This window comes from Rhipicephalus sanguineus, chromosome 7, assembly GCF_013339695.2.
Source record: "Rhipicephalus sanguineus isolate Rsan-2018 chromosome 7, BIME_Rsan_1.4, whole genome shotgun sequence".
NCBI lineage: Eukaryota > Metazoa > Arthropoda > Arachnida > Ixodida > Ixodidae > Rhipicephalus > Rhipicephalus sanguineus.
Genome location: NC_051182.1, coordinates 76,737,741 through 76,755,864, shown reverse-complemented (window position 1 = coordinate 76,755,864; position 18,124 = coordinate 76,737,741). Strand labels below are relative to the sequence as shown.

The 18,124-nt window shown below is 47.8% G+C and overlaps 2 protein-coding genes across 25 annotated transcripts in view; one reads left to right on the top strand and one right to left on the bottom strand.

Moving 5' to 3' along the window:
- LOC119399538 (myosin heavy chain, muscle-like) overlaps nt 1-2,521 on the top strand; it is a 145,764-nt gene extending 143,243 nt beyond the window's left edge. For all 24 annotated transcript variants that reach the window (XM_049417767.1, XM_049417764.1, XM_049417777.1 and 21 more), the window contains 3 exons: nt 152-694; nt 1,149-1,493; nt 2,115-2,521. In XM_049417767.1, coding sequence (XP_049273724.1) covers nt 152-694; nt 1,149-1,493; nt 2,115-2,396 — 1,170 coding nt within the window. In that variant the 3' untranslated portion in view covers nt 2,397-2,521. The remainder of the gene's footprint in view (nt 1-151; nt 695-1,148; nt 1,494-2,114) is intronic.
- The window catches only part of LOC119399536 (17-beta-hydroxysteroid dehydrogenase type 6), a 78,370-nt gene that overhangs the window by 23,799 nt on the left and 36,447 nt on the right, over nt 1-18,124 (bottom strand). The gene's annotated exons all lie outside the window — the stretch shown is intronic.

The window sequence follows — 18,124 nt, the reverse complement described above, 5'->3', positions numbered from 1 at the left end:
ATGAACAGGATGAACGTTAAATGCGTATTAACAAGGGCGCGGACAGGGAGGGCACGTCAAAATTTGCAATTCAAGAAACTTTTGAACTCTATGCTATGGTTTCTTGCATGTGTAATTTGTGCTCACTTGTCTCTTTTCTCTGCTATTTCAGGTGCTGCGTGCACAGCTCGAGCTGTCGCAGGTGCGGCAGGAGATCGACCGACGAATCCAGGAGAAGGAGGAGGAGTTTGAGAACACACGCAAGAACCACCAGCGGGCGCTCGACTCTATGCAGGCCAGCCTCGAGGCTGAAGCCAAGGGCAAGGCCGAGGCGCTCAGGCTCAAGAAGAAGCTGGAGAGCGACATCAACGAACTCGAGATCGCCCTGGACCACGCCAACAAGGCCAACGCCGAGGCGCAGAAGAACCTCAAGAAGTACCAGCAGAACGTCAAGGACCTGCAGACCGCCCTCGAGGAGGAACAGCGCGCCCGCGACGAAGCCCGCGAACAGTACGCCTCGGCTGAACGCCGCTGCAACGCTCTTCACGGCGAACTGGAGGAGAGCCGCCAGCTGCTGGAACAGTCGGACCGCGCCCGCCGCGCCGGCGAAGCCGAACTCAGCGAGATGCACGAGCAGGTCAACGAACTGTCCGCGCAGACCGCTTCCCTGTCTGTGGCCAAGAGGAAGCTGGAAGGAGAGATGCAGGCACTTCAGGTAATTATTGTTATGATGACAGGACTTTGCCTTAACGACTCATCTACCATCATCTGTATTCTTTGCGTGCTCCCTTCCGACTCGTGGTGCCGTTTAAATAGGAAAGGACTAAAAAAATATGATTGAATCGCTCACGTTTTCTCTGGTGGCGTGCAAGAAACATGTTTTTCAAAGCACATTTAATTTTACGCAGCTTGCTAAATATGAAAACGACAATGTAAATTGAATAATTTATCGGAGTTTGTACTGTTAGATTTTAGTGGGCAACATGGTAAGGAATATAGGGCTCGAAATAACATTATACTAACGAATTCATGCTTACACAGCAAGCAGCTCAATCAAAACATTGTGTTCGTGGGTAAAAATATTGTGGAATAATACTTCAATATAACGCTATCTGGCGATTACCAGTAATCTTGGAAAAAGCTTGTCCTTACGTGATTGTTCCTCGTAGGCCGACCTGGACGAGGTGCTGAACGAAGCCAAGCAGTCGGAGGAGAAGGCCAAGAAGGCGATGGTGGACGCCGCCCGTCTCGCCGACGAACTCCGCGCCGAGCAAGACCACGCTCTGCAGCAGGAGAAGCTGCGCAAGGCGCTTGAGCAGCAGATGAAGGAGCTCCAGGTGCGCCTGGACGAGGCCGAGGCCGCTGCGCTCAAGGGCGGCAAGAAGATCATCCAGAAGCTGGAACAGAAGGTGCGCGAGCTCGAGAACGAACTGGAGAACGAGCAGCGCAGGCACGGAGACGCCGCCAAAAACTTCCGCAAGAGCGAACGCCGCATCAAGGAGCTGCAATTCCAGGTACGTGAATCTAAAAGCAGCAAATATTGCTCCACCACGCACAGGTCTTCCACGAGGGGAAAATTGCCACTTCTCGCGTCAGAACTCATTGGAAGCTAGCGCTTGTGATTTTGTTTTATCCTCGGTGACCTTAACGGGTCTTGTGTTAGCCGATTTATACCCCATATCGTGGGAAAGATAAACGAACTACTTCTGTTACGACATCACAACTTACTTTGAATCAGATATCTCGATACATAATATACGACTCGAGCGTGGAGATACCTTAATTGGCGGAATCTGTAAGAACAAAATTACTTGACAAATCTTTAAATCCATGGTAGCCGTATTTTGGTGGGACAAAATGCAAAACACCTCTTATATTTAGCTACACATCAATGAACCGTAGCTTGCCAAAATTAAAGTGGATACCATAGCGCGCCTCATATTCACATCCTCGTTTTGGCTCACGGCCCTGCTTCCATTCCTTCTTCACCGACCCATAACAAAACGATAAACGTTTTGTTATGGGTCGGTGAAGCAAATTATCCGCGAGAGCTGTGAAGCAGGTTTACTATATGGAACACTCTTTTAGCATGTTGACGTGTCTGACCAAACCCATTTTTGCTCACTTACTCACAGGCCGAAGAGGACCGCAAGAACCACGAGCGCATGCAGGACCTTGTCGACAAGCTCCAGCAGAAGATCAAGACGTACAAGCGCCAGATCGAGGAGGCCGAGGAGATCGCCGCTCTCAACCTGGCCAAGTTCCGCAAGGTGCAGCAAGAACTCGAGGACGCCGAGGAGCGCGCCGACATGGCCGAGAACACGTTGGCGAAGCTTCGCGCAAAGAACCGCAGCTCCGCATCCGCCGGCCGCGCCATGTCTCCCGGTCTGACCTCTGCCCCGCCCCTCAGGACCTAAGCACAACGACGCCTTCTCTACTCGTCTTTCTTCTGACCCCCTGCCACAACGATCACTACCACTATTACTACGGCCGCTCGCAGAAGGCGAGCAAACGACGGAACAATAAACGACACTTTCCAAGATTTGGTCTCGCCCTTGTAGTGCATTCGCCTTCGGGTGTCTGCCGCGCCCCGCGCCTGCGGACGCCGAAGCGTTTCTAAATACATTGAATGTTGTTCTGTACCTCAAACGTGATAATAGTTGTTGGGATTTGCCGTCCCAAAACCAGGATATGACTTTGAGGGGCGCCGTAGTGGAGGGCTCCAGCAATTTCGGCCACCTGGGGTTCTTAACGTGCACCTAAATATAAGCACATGGGCCTCAAGCATTTTCGCCTTCATCGTAAATACGGACACTGCGACCGGGATTTCATCCCGCTGTTTTAAACATAGGAACGCGATTAGCAGTTCTTGAACTCACGCGACACCCTTCAGGCCGGTGCCGCCTGAAAGGACGCTGTATCTGGCCGGTCATGTCACCAACACACAAACAAGAACGCGTGTTTCTGACGTCAGCACAGCACCCTTGTACGCAGGATATATCAGAATTCAAATGTTCCGAGTGTTCTGACCGCAGAACTTCAGCTGCAGGATCGTAATACCGAAGTCCGATGCTCCACTGCTATGCTAAGTGCGCGTGCCTCATATAGCAGAATAGTGCTGCTTAATGAATGCCCGGCGAGCAAGCAAGCTTGTTAGCGTGCTTTGCTCGACGGTCATGCTTTCTGCGGGCCAGCGCGTAAATACTCTTGGCACGTTTTCAGAACGCCAAAGAAGTGTCCTGGAGACGTCATTATGTTATACGCACTCACTATTTTATTTGGCACTCGTCAATTTCTGTTCTAACTTTCAGTAAAAGCTGCATCATTCCTAAGCCAACGTGGTGCTTCGCTTCGCTGAAGACGCAGTCGTGGTTTTTGCTTGCTTCGTAGCCGTTAGCCAACATTTGTGGACATATTCAGATTTAAGCATAACGCAAGGACTCATCTGTATAGAATGTCACTGTAGCTTAGAAACACTTAAAAACAAAGTTTATGCGTTAATCCTGAAATGTGGGTGCTTCTGAACACCCACAGTTTGACTTCGCGTTCAGATTTGGCCTTATTCTTTCCGCCCTTCTATCTGTTTACGGTGTCGTGCACATCAAAGTGCTCTGCTATGACGAAGGGCTTCATTTGATCAATGTGGCGATGTTGTTCCACGGCCTTGTCCTTGCTGCTCTTAATGGCCGGCGATGTAGAGACAAATTCTGGTCCGCCGCCTGTGCAAATAACGCTAGAGGATTTGCTTTCGTTCGTATTCAATACGACGCGTAGGCTCGAAAACGGTCAAACGGAAATACCTAATGAGCTCAATGGCATCAGAGAAACGCAACAAGCTACAGTTATGGCAATTCAGCAGCCGTCTGGCCGCGTTCACACGCTGGGAAGCACTATAGAGTCACTTAGCAAACCTAAGCTCAGCGGCTTTCACCCTTCCTTGTGGGACCTGGCTGCAAGACTAAACGAAGTTACAGAAAGATGCGACGACGCTGAGAACAGGTCTCACCGGTCGGAATTGCTTTTCTTTGGGCTTGAAGACGATAAGAAAGGAAAGTTGGCCGATTCCGAGCAGAATATTGTTACCATCTGCTCCCAACAGCTGGGCGTTACTGTCAGTGAGAGCCAGTATAAGCGTGTTCATCGACTAGGGAACTTCGCCGTGAATAAGCACAGACCTATCGTCGCGAAACTTACATTCTTCAAAGACAAGCAGCGAATTCTTGCATCTGCGCATAAGCTTAATGGCTTGACCTATTCTATTATAGAAGATTTCTCTGTTGCGACCAGGTTAGCAAGGTGGAAGTTACTTGAATTTGCCAAGATGCAGGATAAGAGAGGCAAGCTCGCCTTTGATAAACTGAAGATTGACAAGCAAACGTACATTGAAGATTGACAAGCAAGTGCGACAGACTTTGTTATAGTATCTGCCAGATAGCTAGGGGGAGAAAACCGAACTCGGGCAATACCTAGTCCCAATCCCAGTAGCCCATCAATCATTATCTTTATTTTTTTACCAATATTCGAAACCTTCTCCTTCAACATGATGAAGTGTGTTCCTCCTCGGAAGATGCTGATAGCGATATCGTTTCACTTACGAAAACGTGGCTGGAACCTAGTTTAATGGACACTGATATTTTCGCCAACCCAAATAAGTATAGCCTATATAGACATGACCGCACCGCTAAAAATGGCTGTGGTGTTCTTATCAAGGTGTCGGAACGAAATGTTTGTCGTTTCGGTTTTAGTTTCGTTTCACCGCAAAAAGTTCTGTTTCGTTTCGGTTCCGGAACGAAAAAAAAACGTTCCGTAACGGTTCGTAACGTTTTTTTTTGTTTGTATAAAAAAGCAAAGTATGAAAAAGGTGAGGCAATCATTAAAAAACATTGGATTTGTGATGTAGTTGCTTGCCCTCCTCTTAAGAAAGTGGGACAAGGGTAAAACACGTTCTTCAGAGGAGCGGAAGTAACTGTACCACGTATCCCTACCAACTAGCACAAACCAGTATTCATTTCAAAGACATAGTATTTATTTTCTCCCAAGATAAATACGAATTTTTTTAGTTGGCTTAATTCTTTGTGTCACGGAAGTGAGCACGATCTCAGAAGCAGCACGTCATTGAGTGTACTCTCTGATGTGCGAGACCGCTGTTCTGATAAAAAGATCGCCAGGCCTGCGTGAAACACGCAGCAAGTCACAGCAACAGCTACAAGAGCGGACTTTGTAGAGCCCGTTGTTATCTGTTGGGGCAACTAATACAAGTAAACATGCAACGTGCCCACTACGTCATAAATCGTCGCAATTTTTCTGAAGTAGCGAAGTTCCCACTATGCAGTTTTTCTTCATTCTTCGGAGAATCGCGGTACCCGCTACACATCTCTAAGGCATTATCTGCACTTTGTGCTGTGGCTGACAATGAAGAATTATGGCTGAACACTTTGCAGTGGGGGGGGAGGAGTGTTGCGGAATGGGCGCCTCCATTTGATTCCAATTCTATTCAGGGGAATTAGAACTCGCCGCAATTCCATTCCTTTCAATTTCTCGGAATGAATAAAACTTAGCCCATTGGTACTCAGAAAATGCCTTGGCAGTCCGATTCCATTCCTGTAATTCCTCAACGTAGGAAAGGCATCTTGATAGTTTTATCGAGTTAAGAATGAACGCCCCCTAAAGCTGATGTCATCAAATGCATTAAGAACTGCAAAAGTACGCAAAACACGTTGGCAAGGTCGAGGAATAGTAGCTTGGTGACATATCTGGTGCAGTACAACACCCTACTAATTCCCATAGGGGCAGTTCTCCCGCTACCGATAGTATTTGCGTGGTCAACATGTTTGAACGAATGGTGGTGTTTCAATATTGTTTAAGCCTAAATCTGTTAATGCTAAAATGACGACATAGCGTATTTTGATGCTGACAAAAGCGCCTTTGCACCGAATACGGAACACTGGGCCGCACTGCCCGTCAGCACTCACGCTTGTCAAGCGCGCCTGGCAAGCATGGATGGGGTGAGGAGAACTTTCTGTGTTCGCCTGTGCGCAGGTATGCAATGTCTTCCTTGTCGCAAAGGTTATTTACGTGTGTCAGGTACTAAACTGCTCGTGAGATAAAGATCGGGCTGTGCATAGAGTATTCGCCAATTTCGGGTGGGGATATCAATGGGAACCAACGCGCAGGGGTAATTTGTTTCTCCCTCAGGTAACTGCTGGGATAACGCATTTGTTTGTACACTAACTTATGCCTCCGTTTGTAGTAGGCGCGTTGCTTATAAATGTACCGTGCTTGTGATTAGGCAATCCTTTTTTTAAATACTGCTTTATTGTTAATTTCGAGGCTCTCACTTACTAATATATGAAGTTTGAAAAACGGGACGTAGACGCACGCGTGCTCTATTTTCGGAAAAAGACTTAATTCTATTCCCATTCCATTCCTCCAAGCGTTGTCCCCATTCCATTCCGGGTTCGTGAATATATGGAACGATTCCAGAGTCATTCCAATTCTGGTGGGGCAACTCCGCAACACGGGAAGCATTAAAGCGGTATTAGCATTGTCTGATGACTGATGATTACATGCTTGTAATCACCTAAGCCATTTTAAAAATACTGCTTTAGTGTTAACTTGCGAGGCTCTGACTTACTAACGTTTGCAGCTTGAAAAACAGCACGTAGACGAAAACGTCCTCTATTTTCGGAAAAAGACGTAATTCCATTCCTCCGAGCGTTGTCCCCATTCCATTCCGGGTTCACGAAAATGTGGAATTATTCCGGAGTCATTCCAATTCAGGAGTGGTAACTCCGCAACACCGGTGGGAAGCATTAAACCACACACTCTTTGCGCTATTAGCATTGTGTGATGACTGGTTGTTATTTTACTCTTCTGCCACGCTACATTGCATATGTTAACGCGATTCCTTGCCCGACATGACGCCTGTGTAGAATATTTTTGCGATGGAGTTATAAGCACCAGTGTGACACTGTGGTCGAAGACCCGACTGCCACGCAGAGGGCCCGGATCCTAGAAATTTGTTTCTCATTTATTTTTTTCTTATACCACGCGATAGCGGTCACGTACACCGGCGGCCGCGGACAACTACGGAGCCAAAATCGGCTGTTGTGATCTCATAACAGCTTTCGCTGTAACAAACTTCAGCGCCTACAATGCACTCTCCACTTTGGCCTGCTTGACAGGCGCGCAAAAGTCCACTTGCGTTAATATAAACATCTCTGGTTGCCACTGTTCTCGTTTTTCGCACAATTTCAACATAGATCCTTGCTTTGGATTTCCTGTCTGAGGTACGGGCTAATACTATGCCCTGAGATATGCTCACATTGCATGAGCTCAGTTGTCCCGGATTGCGAAATTTTCTCGTGACCCGAAAAACGATTGAAAAAATTTCGGTTTCACTCCGGAACGAAATAATAAATAACGTTTCGGTTACGTTTTCGTTCCGGTCAAAATTATCGTTTTTTTTTTCGTTTTTCGTTTTCGGTTTTCGTTCCGTTCCGACACTCTGGTTCTCATAGCTATCAAAAAAGGATTAGCGTCGTTTCTGGTAAATACCGACTCCTGCCTCGAAATATTGTGGGCCGCCTGCACTGCATCAACGATGAAGGTATTGGTTGGTGTCTGCTACCGTCCGCCAGATTTCAATGGCTTCTTCATTGCTGAACTTCGAAATCCCATTATTTCGGCCATCCGAAAATACTCATCCGACATCATTTACCTGGTTGGTGACTCAACTTTGCGCAAATAGATTGGTCTCAATTGTGATCGTCTTGTCACAGCGCAAAAGAGCTCATAAACCTCTATTTACATTCAATTTTTTCCAAGTAATCAATCAGCCAACTCGCGGTACTAACATTCTAGATCTCGTTTTCAGCAATGCTCCCGAATCAAGTGGTGCTGTTCTAAATATTGACGGTTTTAGTGAGCATAGGCTTATCCACTTACCATTTATCATACCTCTTACATTTCAATGTAGTACTATCACTCAATTCCGCGATTACAATCGAGCTAATTATGAGGATATAAATATATCACTGAATGAATTTTTTGTTGAGGCATTTCTGCTTTCATTTTCCGATAGGACTGTTGAACAGAACTGGGTGCTTTTCAAGAATATGGTAACAAACTTACTGCACCGATACGTTCCCGTGCTGTCCATTTCAAATGACAAAGCTAAACATTGGTTTAGCAAAGCCCCTAATCGCCATTGTAATAGAAAAGCCACAGTTTCGCCACAAGGGCGAAGCAATGAATACGATAGCAGCCAATCAGAACGTCACACGAAGAACGGCAAGCAGTTCGATACTCCCAGCGCGCCGCTCAAGTGCAAAGGACGCAGGAAAACAATGCACACAGGACGAGCGCGAACTAACAACAGTCACGGCTCGACACTTGCAACGCGCTGCTCAAACACAAGGAGGACGCTCGAAAAGAATTCACAGGTATACACAGGACGAGCGCGAACTGTCACTGTTGTTACTTTGTGTTTGAGCAGCGCGCTATAAACCAACGCTCTTCGATATTTTTTTTTCTTGAAAAGTGCGGCGCGAGGAGTGGCCCCTTTGCATCTCCTGCCGCGTGGTGGCGTTCGACGCATTGTTTACCCGGCGTTCCACATCGCGAGTGGGTGCAGAAATTGCCCATTTTTTAGTGCGCGTCTCAAGGGCAGCTTTAATGCTAAAAAATTTAACTTCTCATACTCGCATCCGTCCGTCCGTCCGTGCCCTGGAACGGTGCCAGCTGTGGCCTCTAACGCCCCCCCCCCCCCAACACACACACACACTCTCTCTCTCAGCAATCACGTGATGTCACAGCGGCGCATAGCAACAGTTGCGCCGCCGCAGCAGTGCTCTGTCCCCCTTACGCTCTCTCAGCATCAGGTGACGGCACGGCGGCGGCATCCCACCGTCCGTCCGTTCGTGCCTCACACTCTCTCAGAAATCACGTGATGGCACAGCGACGTGCGCGGCACCACTCATTCGTCAGACGTCTCGTCGCAGCAGTCGAGTTAGTCGGACGCCTCCCAAGCGGCCCGGTGATTTTTCCACGGCAAGCGGTTCGGAGAAGAACCCCAAGGATGTGGATTCCCCCGGTACCAAACGCCAGAAGAAGAATGGGCGAATGCGCATGCGGCAGCCTAACATGTCACCGATCACCAATGCCAGGGAAGCGGAAAGTCGAATGGCCACAGGCTTTCGCCGAACACACTTTGGAATTTACAAAGTCTCCGTCAATATTTCACATTCAAGCAAAATCTAGGAGAGTTGCTTAAAAGCGCGCCCTTCGGGCAATCTCGCTGGTGATACTGCACACGCCGAAGCACCTCCGAGCTCTGTATATCGCCAGCGGTACACGGTGTATGTAACTACCTCGCCATTAGTTCCCCCCCGACAACGGATGGCGCATGGAATTGGTTGTCTAACGCGCTGTCGAGCGAGTGGTAGCAGGTTCGAATCCCTGTGGCACGCTTCGGAATTTTTTTCTTTCGGGCTTTTATTTATATACATATCTATATACATATATATATATATATACATATACATATCCGGGACATGACAGCGACGGCAACAAGCAGCCGAGAGTGTCCATGTAATTGGTGTCGCAATAGACGAAGCGTCTGTATAGAAAAGCTAAGCTTACACGCATGTCATCGGCTTGGAAAAAAATATCGCGAATGCTTAAAAAGCTACTGTCGCGCCATTCGATCTTCAAAAAAGAAATACTTTTGTTGCTATCTTCCTTCTCGCCTGAAATCTAATCCCAAGAAGTTCTGGCGTGTTGCATTAGTAATCTCCCAATAGAATTAGACATATTTCAGTCTCTGACGATGACCAACAGCCACTTCCTGATATCGAGTGTCCGCATGCCTTTAACGGATATTTTGCTTGTATATTTACGAGGGAAGATCATCCCAACATACCCATTTTCACTGAACATGTTTATCAATACATAAGTCCGATTGATGTCTCCGCTGAAGGTCTCGCTAATCTTATAGGAGACCTCAAGATGTCAACCAGTCAGACTTGCTGCTGGGCAAGTTGGTTGAAATCGAAAGGGTACATTTTAGCGCAAACTGTAAAAGAAAGACGCCAGAAAGAAGTAGGAGGATGCAAGAAGGTCAGGCGCTAAACTTCAACTGTTTATTCGAAAGGTGAAGCCAACAACATCCCACCATTTGCTCATGCGTGTGTCAATAAGGGAGAAATCCCACTGTCATATTACAGAGCTGCATCTCAGTTTGGAAACGACAAACAGACGTATCAGTGATACAACTGGTGCATTTGTTGATGCTGTAACTGATAATAAATGATTAATTATGCCTGAGCACTGTGCAATGGGGGGTCGTTCAAAACATTCACTCGTTGCGCAATTCATATGGTCTGACACCGGTTGCGATTCTGCGCTTCTGCCACGCAGTATTACATGCGTTAAGCAGACCCATCCTGTTACATGACAATCATATAGCGTTTTTTTTGACAGAGTTTCAAGCAATGGCGTGGCTTCAAAGCAATGGCGTAGTACAGCATCTGCTTGCTATGCAGAAGGCCTGGGTTCAATTCTCACTCGAACCGAAAATTTCTATTGTTTATTTGCATCTTTATCAATTTTTTGCTCACGGACAACGCTAATTTTTCGCTCACAACCAACGACGCCGACACTGGAATTTCTGCGAAACGAGCTCTTTCACGCTATCGAATTAAAAAGTAAATATATAACCACACTGGTTGACCCCTAATTTGAATTCATTAAATTTCTAGTTCCTGTAGTCGCCTTATAGAGTCTGCCAAAACCGGCATGTAGCATCGTGAGTGCTTTCGTTCCAAGGGACATATTCAATGTAAAATTTCCACGCAATAACCACCTTTTTATCAATATGTCAAGGAATGACATGAAATTTACCGAGAAAAATGTTGCAGTAGGCGAAGCGATAAAATATATGAGAACTCTTGTGCAAAGACGATAGTTTGCTCTCGTGTCGTGTTCTGTTTTCTCGCTACAGTGCTTCTCATTAGTTTCTTTGCGAAATGGTTCAAATGTGAATAATACCCTGGAGATGGTGAAAAAAATGGTGGTTTTTCCAGCAGATTTCTGCACGTACGTGCTCGAACTAACAAGACAAACCAAGGAAAGAAAGAAAGAGAACGTATGAACAAAGAAAAAAAAATAAAGAAAGGGGAAGGACTGGTAGGTGCGACACCTGGGTCATGAGAAAACACAGAACAGCGATCAGAACGACGGGTAGCTGCTACATTGAGGGCACGTGTTCTACTCGACGTAGTCTCTCTACTGCACGCACGCAGTCTTTTAAACTCTTTTGAACCACACGCGATGCAGTTTGCGCGAATTCTCGCAAACGCGCTCGTCTTTCCTTTGGTTATTGCAGAGCCTACCTGTACAGACAGTGCTTTCGTTTCTTCCATTTTTCACTTCCCCGCAGGACGCCTCCCGACAGTTTCTGTTGTTTCTTCAGCTGCGCTGGCAGAATTGGTTTTGACGGGAGCACCTAGGCTGCGGCGTCGATCAAGCTGCAGTCGCACAGGCTGGCTTAGAGAACGGGAGTCACGAGTTATCGCCTTTTGAAGCGAGCGAGAGCACAGCCATTAGGCCGGAATGCAGATGCGCGCCGCATTACTGCGACATGGCGACGACGCTTCGTCACTGCCCTCCTCAGTGAAATCTCGGCTGAGTAGTGTACATACGTCGAAGTAGTATTAGTGAACACTGCCTTAACAACGAGCCTAATAGCGCGGTGATATTTCTCCGATGGCATTTTGCCCATACTGCAAGTTCGAGCGTTGTCAAGAAATAATGGCGTTCCTACAGCTTCATCTTCTCCTACCAGTTTACCTCTCAGGTGAGTGTCTCGCTTGCGGTGAAGTGTGTCAGTCATCGCTATGCAGGGTGGCACTACTTTTCAATGGCTTGGTAGGAGCAAATGACCTCCGACGCTTTGTTGAGGCAACGTACAGAAGGTATAGACCGGTTTAAGTGTACGAGACCGAGTAAAACAACTTAACGTGGACAGGTGACTATCTATCTCATCTCCGTTTATGTGCTTATATAAATATATCAAGCATCTTCCTTTTCACAGCGCGCATAGCTTCTGTGACTGTGCATTTCAATGAAAACCCCGTTCAACCACAGGACTGCAAATATATCTGGCCAGTACGGATGCGGTTCCTGGATTGAGTGCTTACGACGACCCCCTGAAGCGCACCAACTTGTACTTTGACGAGTTGCTGGCCGTGGCGCTGAAGGAAGAGACGGCAGGCCTGGACATGCGACCACTGCCAGCGTTCGCGTTCGCCTTTGGTCGATTGCAAAATCACGTGGCCAACTTCACGCGCATCAAGGTACGCAATTTGATGTCCAATGTGCCAAATTCCATACACTTTCCATGTATGAGTCGCATGATCGACGCGTGCTCGTATTGGGAGGCAACGGAATGATCAGGTTAAATAAATAAATAAATAAATAAATAAATAAATAAATAAATAAATAAATAAATAAATAAATAAAGGTCAATTCGCGAAGACGACTCCAAGGCGGAAGCCATAATCTTCTCTTTCTCCTCGTTCGACGTATTGATACTTTCCCGCTCCCCTCCGAAATCTTTCTGCACCTAACGTGGTTTTGCACTGCCTCCAGGATCGGAGAAATTGCAAGCCTTCTCACCCGGTTTTGCACTGCCTCATTGATCAGCCCACTTTTGACCAAATGACGATGTCATGTGGTGACGTGACGTTATATGACGTCGTGATGGCGTCATATGGTGACGCCATTACGCGATCTTGAGTTTTCGTATTTAATACAGCTGAGCACATGCTACAGCTAAATGACACAATGGTGAAGCCATAGCAACGCTGAAGCGTTTAGATGGAGGCAAGTCCAAAGCCAATACTCCCCCAAATCTGGCCAGTATGGGCCACATCAACCGAGAGGAATTCACTCGAGCTGACGCCACCGACGGTCAGTTTTCGCATTCGATGAGGCATCCATTAACCCGTCATCCCCAGTGACGGGTTCTTCTGGAGTTCGTTGGGGGTTGGCAGAGGCGTATAGTAAGAATTTTTTTCGTGGAAAGGGCGGGGGGGGAGGGGGGTTCAACCAACCATTACGTATGTTCGTGGGTGTAGACTTCTAGGAAGAGAGGGGAAGCCACCCCCCCCCCTCCCCTTCGTTATGCCATTAGGCGGTAGGTCTGCCGGGCAGTCTCATAATATGCGTCCATTGTGGCTCTCTGTCCACGTTTTGAGTAATCGGTTTTCAATTCCTCTGGGTTGATGTGGTTCATTCTGACTTGATTTGGGAGAGCATTGGCTTTGGACTTGCCTCCATGTAAACGCTCCAGCATTGCTAAGGTTTCACCATTTTGTCATTTAGCGGTAGCATTTGCCTAGCTGTAATAAAGTGCTGGGCATGGAGGAAGGAATACTGAGGAGAGGCCCTCGCTATCCGAGCTGCAGCGCAAAAAGTGTGGCGGAAGTCACGTGGTTTTTTTCGCAACGGCTGCTGGGATTCCACGGGCACGCCGCCGGCTCGTGTACTCTGCTCCACCACCACAGAGCCGGCCACAGAGTTGCGAATATGCATTTTTATGCGATCGTTTCATTTTGCGGATGACGCACGGTTTTGGAAGCCTACAGTGAGCGTCGGTCTTCACGATTGCGTGTTCAGTTCATTCAGCATGCAGACGCAAGTGGTTGTTTTCGAAGCCCGCTACAGCTTCTCCGCAAAGGCTTCGCGCCGCAGCTTCCTTGTTAGCCTTTGGCACCGTGCTGTTGTGTCCCTTAGCGGTGAAATGCTACATTTCCGAGAAAAAAGAAACGACACCTCTTAATGTGGGAGATGGCGGTGACCCGTTCCCGCGCACGACGGTGACAATGATTGGAAAGCATTGGCCCTGAGCGCTCAGCGAAGGTTCCAGCGTCAAGGGTAGAAAAGACGTGCCTGACCCAATATTGTTTCACTCAGTCAGGTGATTTGTAAAGCAACTTGGAGCGCTCGGATTTTTTACCTTTTGTGCGCGGTAAGTTTATGTGCGCCAAAGTTATCTTGTATGCGGTCGTAGACGACCGACCCGTGCCACTGTAGGCTCGAGTGCCACGACGTTCGTGCAAACGTTAAGACACACACAGGCCGGGGATAATCTGGAGGCGCCGCATGCCCCTACGTAAGAAGACCAATTCAGATGTTGCTGTTAGATTACATCGCGTAGAGTAACTGTATATGCTACCTTTAGGTAGCATATACAGTGACTGTAAAATGTCGCGTGCCCTGAACTTACTGTTTCTCCTGGAAAAAAAAAAGCGATCGAGCTGTCCGCGGCGACCATCCTGCCGAATTGCACCATTGCTTTCTTGCATTCAGCTGAATAAACATGAAGCACAAAGTTGGAAATTTATTGGAAAATCTCCAGGGCGCAGTTATTGCGGTCTCTCACCGGGGCAGGGACGGCATCCTCGTGGAGGCGAACTACCAGCGGTGACGCCCGATTGAAGTGTTCAAGTGCAAAGTTTTTGAACACACACAAGCCGACTTCGCCGGTTCCCAGTCGCGTTGACCGGGTCTTATGGCTTCGATCCATAGCCTCCGGCGACGGGGATCTTTGGGAAAGCTGTTTGAAAGCATGCAACAACACATACGCGCATTCGCATACATTAATAACAAATGGACAAACAGCCACGAATAGACGTGGACAAAGAAGACAAAAAGACAAACACCAGCGCAATGATCGTGTCGTCTGCGTCGTCGTTGCGCTGTGTTTTAATAGTCAAGGAGAGTCACCAACTGGCCCAGCTTTCCATTCCTCTACAGCATGTTCTACAGCCATGAATAAAGCAGAGGAACACTACGCTCACGCATGCAGTATCGTGCATTATGTTCTGAGAGCTAGCGCATGCGTTTACTTTCGATCATGCGTCAAATACAAAGCAAATGCAATACGCTTACGCGTGGAAGGTGACGCCCGGTTCCTTTCTTATCGCGCGCGAGCGGCACCCGGGCACACTGCAAGAAGGCATTGCCGCTCCTTTGTTCTTCCTTCGATACAATCACATGCTTCGTTCTTCGGCTCGTCTGTCAGCTGACGGCGCCCCTACGCTCTCCAGGCGCGACGTGATAGTCTGCTAGCCGCTAACGACGCATGCGTCAGCGAGTTAGCGTGCCCAACCTTGCAAGAAGGAGCCTTCTCTACCCTTCCCTACTTCCGGCTTCAAGAAATGTGACGTAACTGCCTCTCCTTATATTATTCCTTCCTCCATGGTGCTGGGTGATTGCCTGCTGTCCGATGAGACACCAGAAAATCACCCAGCACTTTCTCTGTGCATTCCTGGCTTGAGTCGTCGCTCACGGCTCGGCTGATAGACCCTGGAGCCATATTTTGAGTTGCGTCGTTCCCAGGCTTGCCAGGATGATCCGCTACCTAGGTCAGTTCAGCATTCAACGGGGTTTTCAGGCTTTTTTTTAGGATTTTGATAGGCGTTATTGAGATTCTTCCTCTCAAGTAATTATTAATGTTAGTTTTGAATTCGCATAGAACGGTTTCATTATTCGGTGTGGTTAAAGCTAGGCCGCTTCCTCCGCAAGGTCGGCGTGTGTGACTTTGATTGTAGCTATAGGTACAGTTACAGCCAAAATGCGATCGTGAAACAATTTGTTTCAGGGGAACTTGTCCGACAGCCCCGAGCCAGCCACATAGTTTTCCGTCCCATGGGGCGAGTTGCTCCGGTTCTCTACTCCCACAACGTCACCTCGCTCGGCGCTTCACCTCGCGTGCCTATATATTTCGACGGAGGGTTTATTTAAGGAAACGAGAGAGCGCGCTAGGCCGTAGGTTCACCCGGTATGCAAGCGGTTTCGGCTTTCGCTCGCGCGGTGTTGCTAATGCATGGTGTTCCATTAGGAAGGAGCTGTTAGCGGAAGTGACAGCAAACTGGTGTGGATGATTACAGTTCAGAATTATTGTTCTGTGGTCGTTCATAAAGTGTTAGCCATTGGATGGTGGCCAAGGTTTTCTCCACACGCTGTATCCTTATTCACTCATTTATTCGCTGGCTTTTATTTACACGTAATGTTTTTTTTTTTTTCGAACGTGGGTACGTCGTCAGTGTACTACAATGAATTCACTCAGAAATAAAGTTTGCCTTGCGCTTTAAAGGCGAAGGCCTTCGATTCCTCATCAAAAGCGAAAAGTGACCGTCCGCGTCAACACGGGTGATGCAAAAGATTATCAAGTGATCACGTCACCTTATGGCGTTATCGTTATGGCGACCTCACAGGTCGCTGAAACTTATGACATCATCATGACGTCACTATAACTCCGCATAACTTGACGTCACGTGATGACGTCATTTGGCCAAAGGTGGCCCGATCCCGGAGGCACTGCAAAACGACGCTAGGTGCATCAAGCTTTCGGGAAGGGGGGAGGGGGAAACAGTAAAATCGAAACAGAAAATGGCTGTCGTCTTCTAGTCGTCTTAGGCGAATACGTAAGGGACCGAGTGAATATTTTGGGACGCCACATTATAGGCCAGTGGTATCAAACACACGGCCCGCGAACCTTTTGCTAGCGGCCTGCGGCTTCACAAGGAATAAACTTTGGTGACTTTGCTAAATGGCGTTCACGTTATTTTCTCGCCTATTGGGATTAATAACGCCTTGTTCGGGGGAGCTACAGAGACGCGACTGGTCTCAAGCTTTTTTTTTTCCTGAGGCACCCCATGCTGTCACTATGTGTCGAAACATCAAAGTAGAACAAAAGCTCTGTTTCGGAATTTTATTCATTCTGGAAATAGGCATCGATATCTTCCACAAAACGTGATATTCCCTGCGGATATGACCCGTACATGAAATAAGCGAAAGACATTCTTTCAAATGGCAACGTTAGGTGACATGTTGTTCAACACCCCCCCCCCCCTCCCTAACTTTATTCACCGTCCTGTACCTTCTTGGACTAAATTTCGGGACTGAGGCTCGCTAGCTGAGGTGAGCTTGAGACCGCTGCTGTAGGCTATAGAAACTGAAATTGTCCGCAGCAACTGAGAGGTTACTTGAATCGATATTGTGAGCAAGAGATAAGATCGCTGTAAGTTGTGTCGTAGTATGTACTTTACTGTTTGCGAGCACTAATCACCATTGCCTATGTATATTCACCAATACCTAGTTATATTTGTTTTAAAAGCGAAACTGTTTAAGGCAGCCGTAATTTGTGCGTCCTATCCTCTGTGACCTGCCCCGTGTGGCCTATCAGGTATGTGCCACAGATATTTGATAACTCCCACTACTCACCTCTGGTCCAATAAAAAGGAAGAAGGCAACAGTTAGTCCATAACTCGGGAACGGGAAGGGCAACGGCCGCTGCGAGTAGACCCCGAAGCAATGGAAGGCCTGTGCCAACGACCACTTGCCCGTAGATCTATGAGAGGTGCGAACATAGGCGTGCGCAGGGTTCCCCTTTAGGGGGGAGGCGAAGGTTCGTCTCAGTGCCCCCCCCTCCTAATTATGTCAATGTATGGCGCTGACATTGCCGCCCCCCCTTCCCGAGTAGCAACGCCCCCTCTCCCTATTATGTCAATGTGTGAGGCTCACTTAGCGCCCCCCACCCCTCTTAGCTGAATGGGAAGGGGGGGCGCCCCCCCCCCCCCCACCCTGCCCCTCCAGTGCGCATGCCTATGGGTTCGAACGCTTGGTGTCAGCGCGAGATTCTGTCTATGGAGTTTGGACATCCGTGTCGTGTCTGTGACTGTCTGCGGTTGAACTCAAACCAATCTACGCTGAGAATCAGCGTGAATCAACCAACATCACCTAGCTTAAGCCCAGCAACGACATGGAAGCAACCTGGAAACAACCCTCATCACCTAGCTAAGACCTAGAAACAACCTAGAAGAAACCAGATCGGTCTTCAGTTTCTCTGTTTCAAGGCTTGCGCGGCTTAGCGCAAGCTTCGCCAGTGTTTTTTTTTTTCCCTCTTTCCGAACGTGTCGTTAGAGGTATCATTTGTAGGCATTTAAGCGAGTTCACACCTAGAGTAAAACTTTTTTTCTTTTGCTGTGTGCTGCAAAAAAGACGAGTAAACGGAATATCCCGCATTCCATTATCGATTATAAGCCTTGAGAGATATCTAATTACGGCGAGGCTGTAA